Source organism: Ipomoea nil, unplaced genomic scaffold, assembly GCF_001879475.1.
Source record: "Ipomoea nil cultivar Tokyo-kokei standard unplaced genomic scaffold, Asagao_1.1 scaffold1259, whole genome shotgun sequence".
In the NCBI taxonomy this organism is placed as follows: Eukaryota; Viridiplantae; Streptophyta; class Magnoliopsida; order Solanales; family Convolvulaceae; genus Ipomoea; species Ipomoea nil.
The window spans coordinates 2,903,228-2,923,335 of record NW_017617687.1 but is presented as its reverse complement, the minus strand read 5'-3'; the positions used below and the strand labels follow the sequence as shown (position 1 = coordinate 2,923,335).

At 37.8% G+C, this 20,108-nt stretch overlaps 1 protein-coding gene across 1 annotated transcript; it reads right to left on the bottom strand.

The window, feature by feature from the left end:
- Positions 1-17,836: 17,836 nt before the first annotated feature.
- On the bottom strand, positions 17,837-19,824 carry LOC109184287 (DUF21 domain-containing protein At1g47330-like). Its single transcript, XM_019334284.1, has 6 exons — positions 19,225-19,824; positions 19,041-19,124; positions 18,827-18,940; positions 18,565-18,704; positions 18,353-18,462; positions 17,837-18,054 (listed from the first exon to the last, which is right to left on the bottom strand). Exons 1-5 carry the CDS (start codon positions 19,228-19,230, stop codon positions 18,366-18,368), a joined length of 441 nt encoding a protein of 146 aa, XP_019189829.1. The 5' UTR covers positions 19,231-19,824; the 3' UTR covers positions 17,837-18,054; positions 18,353-18,365.
- Between the last annotated feature and the right edge of the window lie 284 nt (positions 19,825-20,108).

The following is a 20,108-nucleotide window of genomic DNA, read 5'->3' as shown; positions in this document are numbered from 1 at the left end:
CAACTTTGCAATGTTATGACTTCTTGATAATTTTTGTACCTTTTTGAATCTTTTAAGTTTTGGGCAAAAGGATGTTCTTGACACTCTTGTCACATTGTTTTTTTGTTTTACCGTTTTGTTTTGATTCGTCATACCCATGCTTCGGGGACGAAGCTTCTTTTAAGGGGGAGAGGATGTGACACACCATAAATCCAAATTCTATTTAAGGATTAATTAAGTAATTAATCCTAGCTTAATTGATAATTTGATTCCTAAAATCCTGAAAATTCAATAGTCGGGGACTAGTAATTGACCAGTCAACCCAAGTCAATGAGTTATACTCTAAGCTTTGTGAATAGTTCCCTTGTCCCCTTATACTTTTCCATCTTAGTAAGGGTAATGAAGACATTTCACCTCATGATTGTATCCCAAGCTAACCTAGAGTCATCTTTCATTCTTTCCCTAACACTCTCAAAACAAAAGCTCCTCCTTCTCTCTAGAATTTAGCTAGCTTCTTCTTCAAGCCAAGTTTGGGCATTCCAAGATCTTCAAAGTTGGTCTCCAAGATTCCACATTTCCTACTCTTGAGCATATAGGAGGGTAAGATTTTTGGTCCTTTAGTGTTTTTAGTGCTTTCTAAGGTGTCTTTTTCTAAAGATGAAATCTTTGTTATCTTTTGGTGTGTTCTTGAAGTTGGTGTTGAAGGAGAGCCATGTTAGAAGCTTGTAAAGGTGTATTAGGTGAAGGTTTAGGCTACAAAAGGTAACCCATTCTTTACAAAATCTATTTTCTTACCTATATGATGATTTCTTGGATTCTACTTGTGATTTTTGCTATGAAATGTGAGTGTTGATGCATTGTCTTGTGCAAATGCATATGTAGAGCTTGTTATTAGGGTTCTTGTATACCATTGCTTAGCTATTCCTTTTATTCAAGTCATATTGTTGTATTTTGTGAGATTTTGGGTGTTTTGGACTTGAATTTGAGCTTGGAGTTGCAAATCCCCGAAGGGATTATTTTGGTTCAGGGTATGTACCCGCGGGCGGAACGGCGGGTAGGGGACCACCCGCCGCCCCACCCGCGGACTACGCTTAGTGAAGGGAGTGGTTCCCGCGGGTGGAACCACGGGTGGGGTCCACCCGTGGCCCCACCCGCGGGTACAATATTGTGGTTGTTTGGGGATTTGTTCCCTGTGATTCTTTTGACTCGGTAATTGATGTTTTGACTTCCCGATGTTCTTTTGTTATGCTATTTGAGTGTCTTCTTGATGTTTCGTATGTCTAGAACGTGATGATAGGAATCCATTTAGGATTTGGTGTCTTGAATCGTGCTAAGTGTTCAACCTTGTGATTCGTTGAACCATGATCAGCCTTGTACGTTCTTCGGTACTATGTTTGGTTTACCCATTTGATAAGCATGCTAGTTTGATGTTGAAATGCTAGCGTGTGAGGTTTGTTCCTTCCTATTGTGGATGATAACTTATGTTGATCATCGTTGTTGCCGGATTGTGATCCTTCCTTGTTGAGTATGGTTTCGTATCTTTGTTGTGCTCCGTTGATTGATTCCTACGAGGATGTGTGTGTTGGTTGTACCTGGATTGAACGATTAATGGTATGAGACATTAGTCACCAAGGTACGGCAGTGGTCCTCGTGGGGTGGCCATGACGTGATTATGGAGTTGTGACCTGTGTGTAAGGTTCACATGTTTTGGGTGGCTTTGGCCATGTATTGAACGGTACCATCGTGTACTATGAATCCGTGGATATGTTGGAGATTGTCGGAGTGGGGACGACGGTCCTCGGAGGCATAAGGTTGGACTTGAATGTACAAGGGTCCTGGAGGTAATGGTTGGAACTAGCTATAAGGTTGGGGGTAGCCATAAGGTTGGAACCGGGCATAAGGATGGAATATTGTATTCGTGATGAGTGATGTCACGAAGGCATGTGTTGCCAATGTGTGTTTCTCTATTCTTACCTATTGAGCATGTCGGGTGGTATTCTACAGGGTGATGGTAGAATACACCTTGAGTTGTACTTGTGTTATGGTTGTCATGTCTTAATGTGTTTGGGATGTGTTCCCCTTGTCCTTGTTGTGTGTGATATAGAGTCTTTGCGGTTGACTTCTCTCTCTGGCTTTGAACTGATATATACAGCATTCCGTTTCGAAAATGATTTTGTATAATACTATCTATGTATGATATTTAACGCGTATTGATGGGTTACCAGCATTATTCGCTGACCGCGCGTCGTCCCATTTCTTTATGTGCTTTTCAGGTCCTGAGTAGTCGGCGAGCGCGTTAGATATGGATAGACTAGATCCCTCAGATAGTTTTAGATTGTGTTTTCGGCCTGTGTGCCTCTTCTGTTGAACATATTAGATTGCCGTTTGATGTTGGTTTTGCCTGTGCGTCCACAATGGTGTGAACGTGGCATAACACCCCTTATTCCCGTTTTTATAATAGTAGACTTCCGTTGTGCTATGCTTTATGTTTTTGTGGTTAGTTATCTTGCATAATTAAGTTTAAACTGGCATGAAAATCGGGGGTGTTACACTTTCAGGTAAGCTTATTGATTTATAGAAATCCTTCTAAGAAACAATATTCGACTTTTTCAATCACACATACCACTTCTAAGCATGTTTTATAGATGTTCTAATATTAATTATGATAATATACTTTCATTTTTCACACTTTCTTCTTTGGGAAGAAAATACTTACTATAAGAATGATCATAGTTAGTAACTTTTATACTTCTTATTTTGTGATTTTCGTTCATCACATTTTGAGAAAGTACATCAGGGATTTTTTTAAAACAAGTATAAGTAACTAGTTACCCATATAAATATTTGGTAACTACGTCTCTTAGCTACATATCTAATTTATTTACTACTAGTTTTATCAAATAACGAAATATGAAGGATATGACCAATATTGGGTCTCTACGAAAACCTCTTTTAACTTTCTCAACTCGCTTTTTATTTCATCACTTACTTTTTCATGAAATCTTCTTGTGTACATATTTCTTTAGAAAGTTTGACTTGTATGCCTTAATTGCTCTGTCTATTCAAAAAGAGTCAGCACGCTTCGGGCGTTATACTACTGCTTTAATTTTTGCATCCATATTTATGAGCAATATAATAGAGGCAAATATGTTGTCGACAACTGTAATAGCTTTGTAAATATCTATTATACTCATGGCAATTTTATATCAACAAAATATGTCATTTCCTAAAAGTATTTGAATTTGGTTGTTCCGCTTCCCAATATATTAATTATTTAGTGCACCTACAATTTTACTAGGGTTTTCACCTTCCAACTGAACATCTTCAGGATGAAAGAAATTTTTATATTTTTAAGAGTCACAAAATTTTTACACTAGATCTAGTTTTTAAAATTCATATAAGTTTCTTATGCTTCCAGCATAAGGGAAAAACAGTAGAGATATTCAATCCTATTTAGGGATTTCAATATGAAATAATTTATATGAACTTAATCACTCCTTGGCATTTCTAGCAGATGATTTGTTCAATATTTTCTGGCCTTCTGGTTCAGTATATACTAGTACATGAGTTTGAAGATCCTTTTCATCTCATGAAATTTTCTCAGCATTCTATTAAATTTGAACTCAAATCTACCCCTAATGCTGAGAAATGATCTTATAATATATTATGCAATCAGCGTTCCTTTTGATTGCTCATTATGGGCTTTAGGTAGTTGATAGCCTTTAATGATAAACTATAGTGGTGATATAAGGAAAGGAAGGACCGCATACTAAAAGGCTTAACGCAAATAGGGAAATGAACGGGTTTGAATCATGTACTAGGTGTTTGTGATATGTAGTGGATAAGTATAGTGGTTTGTAAAATTTGGAGATCCCCCAATCACATAATTATATCTAGTATACTATCTATTATACTAATAACAACCAAAAGAAGTTAGGTCTATAATGGTAGAACAAATTATAGTCAAATTATTAAATCAAATGAATGATTTAGTGTTCAAATTTCAATTTTTCCTAAAGATTTCCTTAAATACCCCTTATATTGTAACACCCTTGATTTTCATGCCAATTTAAAGCTTAAATACGTAAAGTAAGGTACTAACAGATATCATAAACATAAGCAACAGCGTAAGTCTAACATAAAACAGGGAAAACCAAGGAGTGTTATGCCACGTTCTGTGACACCCGGCTTTTCTAGCCTCTCTAAAATTCAAAATTTTTCCATCTCCGAATTATCACTTCTTTTCTGATCGAGCCATTTCAAAATCTCATCATCTCTATTATTATTATTTTTGTTACAAAAATAATTATAACTTTTATTACTGTTACGGGTTACTATATTATCAAATAAGAATATTAGTTTGAGTACAAAAATGATTTTATATATATATATATATATATATATATATATATATATATATATATATATATATATATATATAAGTATATGGTATGTGCGTAGTGGTATATGTATATTTTTATAGTGTACAAGTACGGAAGGAATGTATGTGTTTGGACCACATAGATATGTACACACATAAATGTATTTATTTAAAAGATATATTATATATATATGATACTGTATGTGTATATATATTGCACGGAGTAATAATATATATAATATTATATGTACCTAATATAGTATATGTATATATGGTATAATAATATATATACTTATTCCTTATTAATATACAATGGGAGTTACACCTATCATATTAATATTGATTTTGTAACCTATATTTTGAATGGTTATTAAATTGATGATGATGAGAGAATGTTCTTGCTTTCTTCCTTCCACCCTTGGCCGAACTCACCATGAAAAGAATATATATGTACATATATATTATCTTCTTCTTCTTCCAAAAACAGGGCCGTCCCAACTAAAAAAAAAAAGGGAACTTCTTTTTCTTCAAAATCTTAAGAGTTGAAGTGATCCAACAAGCCTAGAGGAGAAAGTTTGGATAATTGAAGATCTAAGGGAAATTTAGAGGAAATAGCTTTCAAGTAAGTGGTTGTTTCCATTTTACTTTGCCTTACCGTTTTCAAAAAAAAATTATGAATTTTGTTGGTTGATGGTCATAAAAAAAAAATAATTGATTTGGATTATGAAATAACCATGTGTCTACTTGAAAATATGTATGTTAGGTTCTGATTAATACTCTCATAAATTTTGAAAGAAGTAGAATATTATTAAAATGATTATTAGATGCAATTTTTCTATAATCTTTTTGTTTTATAAGCTTACTATTATATTTAACAATGTTAAATAATATTTATGTATATAAATATATATTTAATTGTTTTGTGGCAGTACGTGAAAGTGGCTTCACAAGAAACAAATAAATATGTGTTTTGTTGGATATATATGTATTTGCCGTATGGAATAAATAAACAAATAAATAAATAATTTCTCTTTCTTTAGTATAAATATGTATCACCGTATATATATAAACTTTGTTGTTTTGCCCATTTATTTTGGCTATGGGATTGTATACCCATTTATTTTGGCTATGGGATTTGATGCCCATTTATTTTGGCTATGGGATTGTATACCCATTTATTTTGGCTATGGGATTTGATGCCCATTTATTTTGGCTATGCGATTGTATACCCATTTATTTTGGCTATGGGATTGTATGCCCATTTATTTTGGCTATGGGATTGTATACCCATTTATTTTGGCTATGGGATTGTATACCCATTTATTTTGGCGATGGGATTTGATGCCCATTTATTTTGGCTATGGGATTGTATACCCATTTATTTTGGCTATGGGATTTTATACCCATTTATTTTGCCTATGGAATTTTATACTCATTTATTTTGGCTATGGGATTGTATACCCATTTATTTTGACTATGGGATTTGATGCCCATTTATTTTGGCTATGGGATTTTACACCCATTTATTTTGGCTATGGGATTTGATGCCCATTTAAATTGGCTATGGGATTTTATACCCATTTACTTTGGCTATGGGATTTTATACCCATTTATTTTGGCTATGGGATTTTATACCCATTTATTTTGGCTATGGAATTTGATGCCCATTTATATTGGCTATGGGATTTTATACCCATTTATTTTGGCTATGGGATTTTATACCCATCTATTTTGGCTATGGGATTTGATGCCCATTTATATTGGCTATGGGATTTTATACCCATTTATATTGGCTATGGATTTTATACCCATTTATTTTGGCTATGGGATTTGATGCCCATTTATATTGACTATGGGATTTTATACCCATTTATATTGGCTATGGGACTTTATGCCCATTTATATCGGCTATGGGATCTTATGCCCATTCATGTTATTGGATATGGGATTTCGTGCCCATTTATGTGATTGGTGATTTTTCGTAAAAACTGGTATTTATTTGAAAAGAGAAATCAAATATCTTAAAAGCACATTTCGGTTTTTTTTTAAGTAAGCCTTGTGGCTAATTATTATTGTGGTAATGTTCTTCCAAAATGATTATTTTTATGTGGAAAATGAATTAAATATTTAAAGGTACATTTTGATGTAGTTATTGGTTGATGAGTAAACGAAGAAGGTTTTTTAAGTGATTTAAAAGAAAAGTTATTTTTGAAAGTATTGTACCTTATTTTATTTTAAATTTTGTTTCCGGGCAAAGTAACCCTTACTTAGCATGATTTGCTAATCCCCACTGTTTGTTATGTGTTTCTTGAAAAAAAAATGTGAACAGGGGGTTTATGAAGCTTCAAGTGAAAGAGTGCGTTAGAAGAAGAAGAAAATAAATGTAATAGATGTAATTGAAGTATTTGACGGGATGTAATTGAAATATTTGACGGTTTTGTGATTAGCCTTGCATCTAGTCTTGATAGGTTAGATGTGGCGGTAGCACCCTATAAGTGTTAGAATTTGAATTACGAATTATTTGAGTCTTGAATGGAAGTACAATTTATAAGAAAATTTAGTTTTAGTAATTCTATTTATACTAAGTTTTGAATTGTAATGTCATTTAATGAAAGTTTTGGAAGTCAATTTTTGGGGTGTTACACGTTCACCCCAACGTGAACGCACAGGTAAGTCTAAAACCATCCAACTAGTATGTTCAACAACTGTGGCACATAGGCCAAAACACTAACTATACTGTTCAGGGGATCTAAACTATCCACGGCTAACGCTCTCGCCATCTACTCAAGACCTGTAAAGCACATAAAGAAATGGGACGACGCCCGGTCAGCGAATATTGCTGGTAACCCATCATTACATGTTCAATAGCATGTATAGATAGTTTAATACAAAATCATTTATGAAACGGGATACATTATATATCAGTTCAAAAGTCAATAAGATCATAGAGAAGTCAACTTGCAAAGACTCTATTTCACTCTCACAAAGGACAAGGGAATCAACATCACAAGACAACATCAAGACACGAACGACAACAACACAAGTACAACTTTAGGTGTATTCTACTGATCACAAAGTAGAATACCTCTCGACATGCTCAACAGAAATGGATAGACAAACACACATTGGCAACACATGCCACCGTGACACTACATGTCACACATTCCTGATTCCATGTTCCATCCTTATGCCCGGTTCCAACCTTATGGCTACCCCCAACCTTATAACTAGTTCCAACCTTTACCTCCAGGACCCCTGTACTTCTGAGTCCAACCTTATTCCTCCGGGAACCGTCGTTCCCCCACTAACATTTCCACCAACACATAGTACACGAGGGTATCGTTCATTTCAATCACACAACCACCAACAAGTGATGTAACACCCCGAAATTTTGAAACTTTTAAAACTTATATAATAAAGGAAATTCCTCATTAAATCCCAAAATCAAGCATAAGAGTAAGGGGTGCTATGCCACACCTGAGCTAGAGAACTCAGATGCACAGGCTAACTAACTAAAATCCTCAAATAATGTCAATACATAATCATGGCGCGCATGCCAAAAAGGAAAACTATCTATCTATTCCAAGCTCTTCTAGCGCGCTCTGGGATCTACTCATATGTGCCTGAAAGCCAAATATATTTGTTCAACGAGAGATGTTGGTAACCCACTCCAACGCGTTGAAATACAATATAGATAGATATATATAGATATACAAAAATCATTTTGAAGCAGGAAGATATATACTTAAGAGACACTAGTTTTAAAACTGGGAATAGACTCAGCGAGTGGGTCTATTGCACCGAGGCCCATGTGGACCGCAGCCCTAGAAATGAATCAATTCGGCCTTTAGCCAACTTCTAAGCCTTAGCTCAGGAATAACCCATTTGGCCTTCAGCCACTACCGAACCTTTAGTCCGGGAACAATCCACTCGGCCTTCAGCCGACTTCCAAACCTTAGTCCGGGAATCGCCGAATTGGTCTGTAACCAAAATGGGGGATCATGCAACACATAACACAAAAGAGCACGTAATAGCATATTTGGAGGGGAAAAACAAATAAATAAACTTACGTGTGGTCATTCACATAATAAGAATAGTCCTAAGGGTTCATTCAACTTCCACCTAGGTCGACGGGTTACCAATTCCACTAGCATGCAATTCCTAAAACTCATTTAACCTACGAATGGTACCCGAAATATCAAACTAGACTCAAGCACGACAAACGGGGTCCGTTAGGACACCACGGGGGAGCGGGGAACATCAAACGGGGAAGCCAAAGACCCGGGGTGGGGTACAGATCAGCGGGTAGCCAGTGGGTGGGGGTCACCCGCCGGTTGCCCGCCGGAGGGCACTGTTCCGGGCAGCGGGTTGCCAGCGGGCAGGCGGCTGCCCGGTGGCTGCCCACTGCCGGGCGGTGTCCTACGGGCAGCGGGTAAGTGGCGGGTTCCCATACCCCCACTGACTCTTTTCTCATATATTCGTCCCGGGAACCTTTGTGGAACCCGAAACCATGCTTAGACACTTTTAAACGCGAATAACGACAACATGTAGTCAATTAATGGATCAAAAGGAAGAATCACGTAGGACTCATCCTATTACGACTTCTAAATATAAACAACACCCGAACATGCGAATTCCCACCCAAATATATATCAAGAACATCCCAACACGAATTCCCAATCCAACCTAGGGCTCTAATCCCACCCAAATCATCAAGATCATATTTTATCTTTAACATCAAGAAATATCAAGATTCTTCAAGAATTATCACATCAATATCAAGAACTTCTTTTCAACATCAAAATCATCAAGATTATCAAGGATGCACATAAATCATCTTATCAATCATCAAGAACATATCACAATTAACGTAGAAGAATTTATCAAGACACAAGAATATAGAGGGAGGCCAAAGAAGGAGATTATAGCGAAGAAAATAGGTTTTGTTGAGACATGGGTTACCTCTTAGCTTTAATTAATTTCCTTGGCTATGAAGGGTCTTTCTTTAAGATTTCTTCTTTCTTGATTTCTCCTAAGGGAATTCTTGGAACTTCTTGTGTTGTGAGAGATTATTGTGGTGTAAGGTCTAGGTGTCTCCTATGTCCCTATTTATATATTTAAGAGTCCTAATTAGGGTCTAAGTGGTATGGGTTTGCTAATTCTATTTCCTATGGGACTAGGGGATTGGTTTTAGGGATAAGGGTCCATGGACCATGGTGGACCCCTCTTTAGCTAATTAATGGATTTTAATTCCCTTTTGAGGGTGAGTAGTTAATTAATTACTTTGGTTTAGGGGTCGTAACACGGGGTGTTACACTCTCCCCCCCCCCCCCCTTACAAAAGGCTTCGTCCCCGAAGCCGGTGCGTGGATCCATTCTTTCACCCCTGGACGTCGCGTATTTTGGCCTCCCGATTAGGAAGTGTGGCCCCGCGCGTTTTCTTTGCTGGGGTAGACTGGATTTCTGGTGAAGTGGTGATTGGAGAGTTCGGGTCTACCTTGGTTTCCTACTCCCGAGCTGGATGCCCCGCGAGTGCCCTGGATGGTCTCGATTGCTGCCACCCTCTGATTTTACCCTTATCCTACACTTTCGTCTTTGTTACCTTGTGTGAAGAGTCCGAGGTAGTGTTCCTTCATTGTGTCTTTGAGTTCCCATGTTGCTTCTTCGGTCCCATGGTTGGTCCAGAAGACTTTTACCATCTCTATGTCTCGCTGGCGGGTGGTTCTTGTCTTAGTGTCCAGGATTCTTATGGGTTTCTCTTCGTAAGCTAGTGTGTCGTCAAGGTCCACGGCCTCGGGTTGTAGCACATGGCTTGGATCGTGTATATATTTCTTTAGTTGGGATATGTGGAATACGTTGTGTACCCGTTCCAGTTCGATGGGTAGGGCGAGGCGGTAGGCCAGGTTCCCGACTCTTTCTATGATTTCATAGGGGCCGATAAATCGGGGGCTGATTTTCCCTTTTCTTCTGAACCTCATTACCCCTCGTGTGGGCGAGATTCTTAACCAGACTTTGTCTCCGGGGGCGAACTCGGCTTGTTTTCTCCCTAGGTCGGCGTAGGATTTTTGGCAGTCTTGGGCGGCCTTCATTCTTTCTTGTATGTGTTTGACTTTAGCTATGGTGTCTTGTAAGTATTGGGATCCTAATGCTACTGGGCCGACGATGTCTTCCCAACATAAGGGGGTTCAACATTTTTGACCGTACAGAGCTTCGTAGGGAGCCATGCGGATACTTGCGTGATAGCTGTTGTTGTAAGAGAATTCGATGAGGTCTAGATGTTCTTCCCATGTGCCTTGGAAGTCTAACATGTAGGCTCTTAGCATGTCTTCGAGAGTCTAAATGGTTCTTTCGGTTTGGCCGTCAGTAGTGGGGTGGAAGGAAGTGCTCAGGTTCAGCTGTGTCCCCAAGGCTGTTTGTAGAGACTTCCAGAATTGTGAGAGGAATCTGGGATCCCTATCGGACACAATGTTTCGGGGTATCCCGTGGTATTTTACTACTCGATTCAGGTAGGCCCGGGCTAGTTGCGTCATTGTCCATGTTTCTTTCATGGCAATGAACCGTGCTGTCTTGGTTAGCCGGTCCACTATTACCCAGATTTTATCCTTGCCTGTTGGGGTTGTGGGTAATCCTCCGACGAAATCCATGGATATGGAATCTCACTTCCGTTGTGGTATCTCAAGGGGTTGTACGAGTCCTTTGGGCTTGCATCATTCGGCCTTTACCCTTTGGCAGTTCAGACATCTGCCAACAAAGTCTGCGACTTCCTTTTTCATGTTGGGCCACCAAAACATCTTTTTCACATCTTGGTATAGTTTGTCGCCTCCGGGGTGCACTGAGTATGGGGAGTTGTGCCCTTCTTTCAGGATTTGTTGCTTTAGGTGGGGGTGTGTCGTGGGTACGCACTATCTCCCTTGATAGCGAAGGCTGCCGTCTTCGCATATTTCGAAGGGTCCGTCCTTTCCCTGAGTTAGGTCGAGTCGAATTTTATTTAGTTCCGGGTCTTGGTGTTGTCCAGCCTTGATTTCGTCGAATAGTGTGGGTATGACTCTGGCATTGAATAGGTGGATCTTAGAATTGGTTTGTCCTTGCTCTACTACCTCCAAGTTCAACTTCTAGAAGTCCTTGTATAGCTGGTCTGGCAGGATCCAGGTGGTGTTGAGGGAGTGGTTAGCCTTTCGGCTTAGGGCGTCCGCCACAACGTTAACCTTTCCTTCGTGGTACTGGATATCTAGGTCGTAATCTTTTATAAGTTCCAACCACCTTCGTTGTCGCATGTTTAGATCTTTCTGGGTGAAGATGTACTTTAGGCTTTTATGATCCGTATAAATCTTGCATTGTACTCCGTATAGGTAATGTCTCCAAATTTTCAAGGCGAACACGATGGCGGCTAGCTCGAGGTCGTGTGTGGGGTAATTTTCTTCGTGGGTTTTGAGTTGTCTGGATGCGTATGCTATTACCTTGCCCTTTTGCATTAGTACGCATCCCATCCCCTTTTTGGAGGCGTCGCTGAAGACTTCGAATCCTTCCATCCCGGAGGGAAGGGCTAAGACGGGTGCCGTGGTCAGCTTCTCTTTCAATTCTTGGAAGGCTGTGGTACAGTCATTGTCCCATTGAAAGGAGGTTTCCTTTTTCATGAGCTTGGTGAGAGGTTGAGCTATCTTGGTAAAATCGGGTACGAACCTCCTATAATAGCCTGCTAATCCTAGGAAGCTTCTGACCTCCGAAAGTGATTTTGGTGTGGGTCATTCTTTGACGGCGTGGATTTTGGTGCGGTCCACCTTGATTCCTTCTTTGGTTATCACGTGTCCCACGAAGGCTACGTTGTCCTTCCAGAATTCACATTTGGAGAACTTGGCGTATAGTTGGTGTTCTCTCAGGGTTTGCAAGGTTGTGCGGAGGTGCTTTTCATGTTCCTCTTTGCTTCGGGAGTAGACCAGGATGTCGTCGATGAATACAATGACGAAGTCATCTAGGTGGGGCCGGAATACTCGATTCATGAGGTCCATGAATATAGTGGGTGCATTGGTGAGTCCGAAGGGCATTACTGTGAATTCGTAATGGCCGTAGCGTGTTCGAAAGGCTGTTTCCTGAATATCTGGGTTGGCCACTTTTATCTGATGGTATTCGGATCTTAAATCTGTTGGTCCCGAAAGGGTGGCGAGAAGTCTAGAGGGGGTAGGGGGTGAATAGACTTCTCTAACTTTTCAAACTTCTTTTGCAAACAACACTTTGGTAACTTCAACTCTAAGTAACAAGCATAAACAAGTATAACAACTTAGAGTGTGCACAGCGGAAAATGTAACGGCAAAGTGTTAAGCTTTAATTGTGTAGTGCTCAAAGAGAGATTCTATACATGCATCACGTTAAAAACACTTGATATAGATTAAGGATGATGTATATAAAATTTCACTTGCATGCAAACGAGGGAACTATCAAACCCAGACAGATAAAGATACGCGATAAATCGTAACGGGTTAGTTCGCAGATGATATAAGCATGCACGAAATATAATTGAGCAGTAAGTAAATAGAGAGAGAGATTTATAGTGGTTCAGAGGTGGTGTAATCCTCCTAGTCCACTCTTCTCCTTTCACTCCAAGGAGGAAATTCACTATTCTTCGATCACCCAGATACAATAGTGAATAAGTGTCCACCGACACTTCTCCGAGTGCTTCGCTCAAGGCTACACTCCACCAAGGTTTTTCGCAAGCTCCTCTTGTCACTCCGCCTTCCCGAGTACTTCGCACCAAGCTGTACTCCTACACCACGAGAACGCACAAAGCTACGCTCTCACCAGATTTTCACAAGCTCCTCTTGTTACTCTGCCCTTTACAACCGAGTGCTACGCACAAAGCTACACTCCAACTGGGTTTTTCACTCTCTCTAGTTACTCTACCCCTTTTCTACACTCAGTAGAAGATTTACAATGAAATACAATAATTTCTTCTCTCAGACTTGAATTCTATCGTATATAGCTCAATATATCACTTGATGTATGATTGGATAATTTTCTTAGTAATTCCCCGTAAATCAAGTTGTAGAATTCGTTTCTCAATCTCTGCTTGTCTTCAAGTCTGCTTGGACAATTTATAGCCAACGAAAGCTAATTGCCCGTTGATCAACTTTCGATCTTGATCGTCCATTTTGAATTTGTAGTTGATCAAATAATTTTGCCAACTTGGTCTGCAAAGTCATTTCGCCGTCTGTCAGAAGATTTGAATAATTTTGCCGTTGCTCTTCTTTAATCTGACAAAGCTTTTCCTTGGAATGGGTAGCCTCCAAATTTGAATTTCTCTGGCATGACTTTTGTTGAATTATTGATCTGATGTGCCAAGTTGATCAAATAATTTATCTGCTAATTCTTGCTTGAGTATTTAAAAGATTTCCTCCGTGTATCAGCTTCTTCGACTCCTTCGACTACCTTCCACTAGTACAGAAACAGTCATTCGCGTCCAAAGTTAAGGCTAATTCGCGTCCAAAGTAGCTGGGACGCAGATGTCGGGGACGCTGATTGTATACAATCAGCATCCAAAGTAACTTTGGACGCGCAAAATGATTATTCGCGTCAAAAGTTGAAGAACTTTGGACGCGAAAAATGATAATTCGCGTCCACAGTTCGTGAACTTTGGACGCGTATAGTATTCCAAAGTAGCTGGGACGCAGATGTCGGGGGACGCTGATTGTATACAATCAGCATCCAAAGTAACTTTGGACGCGCAAAATGATTATTCGCGTCAAAAGTTGAAGAACTTTGGACGCGAAAAATGATAATTCGCGTCCACAGTTCGTGAACTTTGGACGCGTATAGTGTTTATTTATTTAAAAAAAATACTATACGCGTCCAATGTTTCTGAACTTTAGACGCCTATAGTAAAAAAAAATTAAAATTTTTTTTTTTATATAACTACCAATATTTTCCTGTACATCCCAGCATAACTACCAAATAATATATTTCAACATTAATCAATTTAAGATGTATATACTACACACCAATTCTATCAACTAAAACACACCAATCTAAAATTTCAATTCTAATAACATTTTACTACAAATAAACTACAAATTCTAAATGTTAACAATTAAAATAAACTACTTAAGATGTAATCAATCTCCAATTTTTATTCATACTAAAGGACACCTGCTTGCATTTGTGTACATTATATATCTTCAATGTCAATTGTTTTTACATGCATGTATGTAGGATCTCAATAGCCAAAGCCTAAGAAATAACTAGAAGAACCTTATTCAAAGCAACATAAATAAAGTTCATGAATTGTTTCCATTTTTTATCGCATGACTCTTAGGTTGCCATCAAACTTGATCCCCAAGCATTATTTTTGCCACATAACCCACATTTGGTCTTTCCCACCAAACCTCTAGTAGAAAACCCGATTACATATTTACATCATGTTTCCAATTCAAAACCATATAGTTTCTCCCCAAAAGTGTCAAATTGTTGAAGCTGTTATGGTTCTGAACTAGAAATGTGATGAATTCTGACTGGTTTCTACCAAATGTGGCAAAAGTAATACTTGAAGATCAAATGTAGAAGTGACCTATTAGTCATGGGACAAAAGTGAAAATAATTCTATAGTTGATTTACATATCTCTTCCTTCTTCTTTGTAATGCTTAATTTCCTTACTTGTCATTTCTATTATTGATTTGAGTTCCTTCTTACTCTCCTCAACCTCTGACAAATCATTCTTTAACTTGATAAGTGTTGCCCCCAATTTGGTAATCCTTGAATCCATGTCCCGCTTCTGCTCATACTCCAATCTGGGAATTGATATATTATTGCTTCGTAATATGTATTGCATTACAGTAACAAATCAGTATGTCAAAGCTGCAAACTCTCCAAGTGTTCTTAAGATGATAGGTTCAAACTATCCCCCATCCCCATAGATTATGCATGAAGAGAGAAAGAGGACAAACTGCAATATAACTGGTTAAACACTTAATCATTAAGTAAAGTTATACCTCTTAAATAATTAACTTCTACTAATTCTTGTAAATAACTATCATCAGTGTACACATGAATGACTAAGAATAATCTAGAAAAGAACATTGCTACCCAATGATCTAAGACCCTATGAACTTTCGAATTTTAAGACAATCAGTTCCGAAAATGCTAATTACCATTAAAGCAAAAATTACTAGCAAGTAAAAATTCCTAGCTATAATTTTCTAAAATTCTGATGCTCCAATACGGTCTTTGATGAAAACTTGGAAAACAGAACTATAGATAAATACCGCAGAGCCAAATGGAAGGAAGAATCATGATGCATTCCATAGTAATATAGTCTTATGCCTTAAGATCATCAGACATTGCAGAGGGTATACAATGTGTAGTAAGGATGTCCAATGTCGCGGCCTTTGCTGTCATTGTCTGGAGGACCACTACCTGTGCAATAATATTACAAAATATTAGCGAGGGTTTTTCCACAGAAATTACAAACGAGGGGGTAGGGCCATTTGGACACGTATAGTAAAATTTTTTTAAAAAATATATATTATTTTATAAAACTACCAATATTTTCTTGTACATTCCAGTATAACTACCAATTAATATATTTCAACATTAATCAAATATTTTCCTGTACATTCCAGCATAACTACCAAATAATATATTTCAACAATAATCAATTTAAGATGTACACTACACACCAATTCTATCATTTTGCATACAGTTGAGTACAGAAAAAAAAAAAAAAAAAAAAAAAAAAAAAAAAAAAAAAAAAAAAAAAGACAGCAGAAAAAAAAAAAAAGTGTGTATGAACTACCGTTGTACAATCCTTGCATATGCCCGTCCCGCTGGATGAACAAGGATGTTGAAAGAAAATGGGTTTTACTTTATAGTGAATAAACAAAATTACTGAATAGTTTTGAATGAAATAACTAGAAAATAGTTGCACTCATGGAAGCATGAAATATAAAAAGGGAATGATGAGTGCAACAACTTTCTCATAAACATTCATAATTTTTAATCAAAAGTGCCCTTAGAACAAGAAAGTAACTGCACCTGATCATCAACCAAATGCTTCTGGAGACATCCATACCAGAAAATCATCAAGCCAAGAAGCAGCTGGTTTAGCTATGTAACTTGTTTCTGGTGTCAAAGATGCTCTTGAAATCTGCAGGAAACTGTAACTTTCAGATGCAGCACTGACTGATATGTTACAAGCTATCCAAAGTATTAGCATTATAATACATATTGACTACTTAAAAGACCCCTCAGACATGCAAGCTGAATGGTCCCCTCCATCCATGAAAAGTCGCACTGTTCGCCATAGTCCCTTATGAGTTGTGAAGCCTTCCCACATGGGAAAACAGTGACACCATGTAGATTATTGAATTTGTATTAGACTTGCATCTTCATATTTGTGAAAGAAACATGAACCTTACCTCATTCAAAAGAGAATCTGAGTTACAATGGTTGATAGAGCATAACCGGTTGGTTTGTCCAGATTCAGAACTGAGGAATGAAACAACATTCACACAATCAGAGCTTTAATACCCACTGAAACAAACTTTTTGAAACTTCTCCACTATGTATTAACTACAGTATTTATATAGTAATATTATACATGAGAAGGGAAAAGCAATTTCTGATTCATTATGTATTTGGCATGATATGTAGAAAACAACATTCCATGAATATTTCATTTATTTACTTGTTCACTCTTTTCAGGTCAAAACTGTTTCTCAAACTGCTTCTCAAACTGCAATAATGATAAGAAGCATGAAGATAAAAATGCAATGCATGGCTTCTCAGTAGAGAACAAGGAACAACTTCAAATTAACAAACTATGGATATCATTGATAATGAATATTTTAAAATCTGAATGCCTAAGGACAAATTCTGCTTCAAGTAAAAGAGAAAGGATAATGAAGGAATTCAGGAGGGAAGAATACCTATAATTGTAGTTTTTCACAACAAAGTACAGTGGTGGCCCAATTCTGAGATATTCAGCGAAAATCCAATTGAATGTTTAGAACGAAAATGCTTACCTTGAGATTGAGAGGCACTAAAAAAAGTTAAAGGACGAGGAGAATGGTGGCCACCGGCGAGCTTGCGGCAATGGGTGACGGGCGAATGAATGGACTTGAATGAATGTGTCTCATAACCTTGAATAAGCCGAGTAATACACATTGATTTGGGTCTATTTTGAGAGCCTATGAACTCCTGAGGATATCATTTAGTATAAAGGTATGAGAATCTCTATCACATTAAATAACACACATAAAATTAATTAAGAAGGGCATAAAACAGATTTTCTACCTCTGCAGCTTGAATAGCAGATTTCCTCTCATTTCCTTGATCCTTTCATTTACCACACCTGCACGGAAGAATATAGTAGAAGTGGAAGCAGAAAAGCATAAATCTAATTGTAAAGTTACTTAATGTATTGGGAAAATTTTAGCTGAAGCTCTGTATCAGTAAAATAAATAATAACAGTGGGATACTAGAGAGAGCATGTCAGTGCATGAAAGGCATTCATTTTCCCCCATTCAACAAACAGTACCAGAATGCAGAATTATTCGATTTTATTAATGTTTTTTTTACTAGTGTTAGCCACAAGTTAGAAATAGAAAGGATTATATGCCGCCCCGTGTAGGAGTTGCTTCCAAGTTGCCGCATTAAATGTTGAATGTAGAACCTTACATCAGTGCCACTTTGATCTTCTGAAACATTATCTAAAAGAAAGAATAGATAGAAGCTATTAAAGTTCAATATTAAAGCCATTAACCATTGCTTACTAATTCCACATAATTAAATTTCACAAACATCTAAATACTTCATAGATGACAAACTAAGAGTATAAATAGAACAAATAGCAAATTACAAGTTATGGAAATAAGGTAAGGAAAATGGATGAAAGACATCAAAAGGTAGTTGAAGAGCATTACAGCAGTATACTTCATGATTCATATACACTAAGAATTCACAAATAAAAATTATGGCATATCTAAATCAAAGTCATTCATTAATTACCTTCAGTTAGAGCTCAATTTTTCAAAATAAGTTCGATAATATTTGCTGTATTTCTATAGTATACAGGTACTCTACTATGCCTCATTGTCATTATAGAATTAAGCGTCTCCCTACGGCCTACACAAGAAAGTGGGTAATCGAAATGTAAATGTCAGTACTAAAATAGTCACAAAGATTAAAGCTTCGAGGGAACAGTTAAAGCATAAACCCACAAATCAAGAGTTCCATCCAGATCAACAGAGAATGCCTTCGATATCGGTGTCATGGCATCTTTAGCTGTTTTCTCCGTCAGCTCAAGAGCACCAGCAATAATGGTTGTTTCGTCATGAGTCAGATCGCCTCCTTTCCCAGCCTAACATGGAATAGAAAACGAAAGTTAGGGGTAATTTAAGCGGAAAAGGAGAGATTAAGGAAAGACATGTCTATGTGCAATACACACAATACTAAATCTATGTGCTTGCATATCCATTTTACCTTACTAATTGGATAAGCAACCGGGAAAAAAAGCCAAAGCAGCAGACGAACGAAAGGTGCCACTGTCGCTCCAACTGTCAATCCATAGCGAGCGCAAACTGCCTGGGGCAATATCTGCACTCACAAATACAGTTACGAATACTTACAGAACCATACGACACAGCAGTTAAATCTGGAATCGAACCACGCAATTAGGTTAGAAACAGCAGCACACCTCACCAAACATGAGAATGAGTGTAACCGACACTAGAACTGCCGCCCACGAAGGCACAAGCTTGTCCAAGAATATAGGCAGAGACTAGACGAGACGAGAAACCAAAAAAAGGAATCAACTAAGTTAGCAATGAGAACACACACAATTATATTACTCCAGATCAAGTAAACCATGTCCCACAAACCTCCATTGCTAAAGAGTTGCCAATCAAGAGTGTACAAAGCAAAAGATGTTGATTTTTCACAACTGGAAGAATTCTAGCTGCAAAAGAAAAACAAAAAAGAGTACTAAATTCCTGATTTAAGCACAAATCTAAACACAGAAGCCATTCTTGAGCTCTTGATTTAAGTTCAAAAATGTTCCTCCTTTCTAATTTAGTTCTCAAGAAAACTACATAGATTTCACCACTAAACCAATCTAAAGTACCCAAACACGAGACAAAGAAAGGGAACAAACTTTGAAGAATTGCTCAAAAATGAAACAATAATAGATAAATCAATAAAAAATTACAAAAAATAGATGAAATAATCAATAAAAGCATGTTTGATAGCTGTAGCGTCGCAGGGGAGCTGGAGGAGGGAACGACGAAGAAGATCGGAAGGGTAGGCGTTGGAGACGGCGTTGGCGGCTGCAGATCGACGGCACGCTATTCCGAGACGACAAAGCTGTGGTGGGGTGTCGAATGTGGCGGTGTGCGACGACAGAATAGATGGTGGTGTGCGGTGAGACGATCGAAGCCGTGGATTGGAGCAGAGGGATGAAGCTGCGATGGACGGAGACGGCGTGGAGCTGATATGATCTGTTGAGGATGGAGACGGCGTGGAGCTAGGATTGGTTGGATAAATTTAATAAGGCGCGTCCAAAGTTACCCACTTTGGACGCGCTTGATTATTATTCGCGTTCAAAGTACTGAGCTTTGGACGCGAATAATAGGAAGATTTTAATATTGGCGTCCAAAGTATAGAGCTTTGGACGCAAATACTGGTTTAAAATTAAAAAAAAAAAAATTATTTATATAGTGACATTTTAATTATAAAAAGAGAAAATTTTAATTTTGGTCATATGACT

Bases quoted from the DNA above. Each gene is read 5' to 3' on its own strand.
- LOC109184287 (XM_019334284.1), bottom strand. The intron at 18,941-19,040 runs GTGTGCTGCTGT...TTGTGAGTGCAG, and splicing joins TCATTCTCATGTTTGGTGAG to ATATTGCCCCAGGCAGTTTG. The intron at 18,705-18,826 runs GTAAAATGGATA...ATTCCATGTTAG, and splicing joins TTGCTTATCCAATTAGTAAG to GCTGGGAAAGGAGGCGATCT.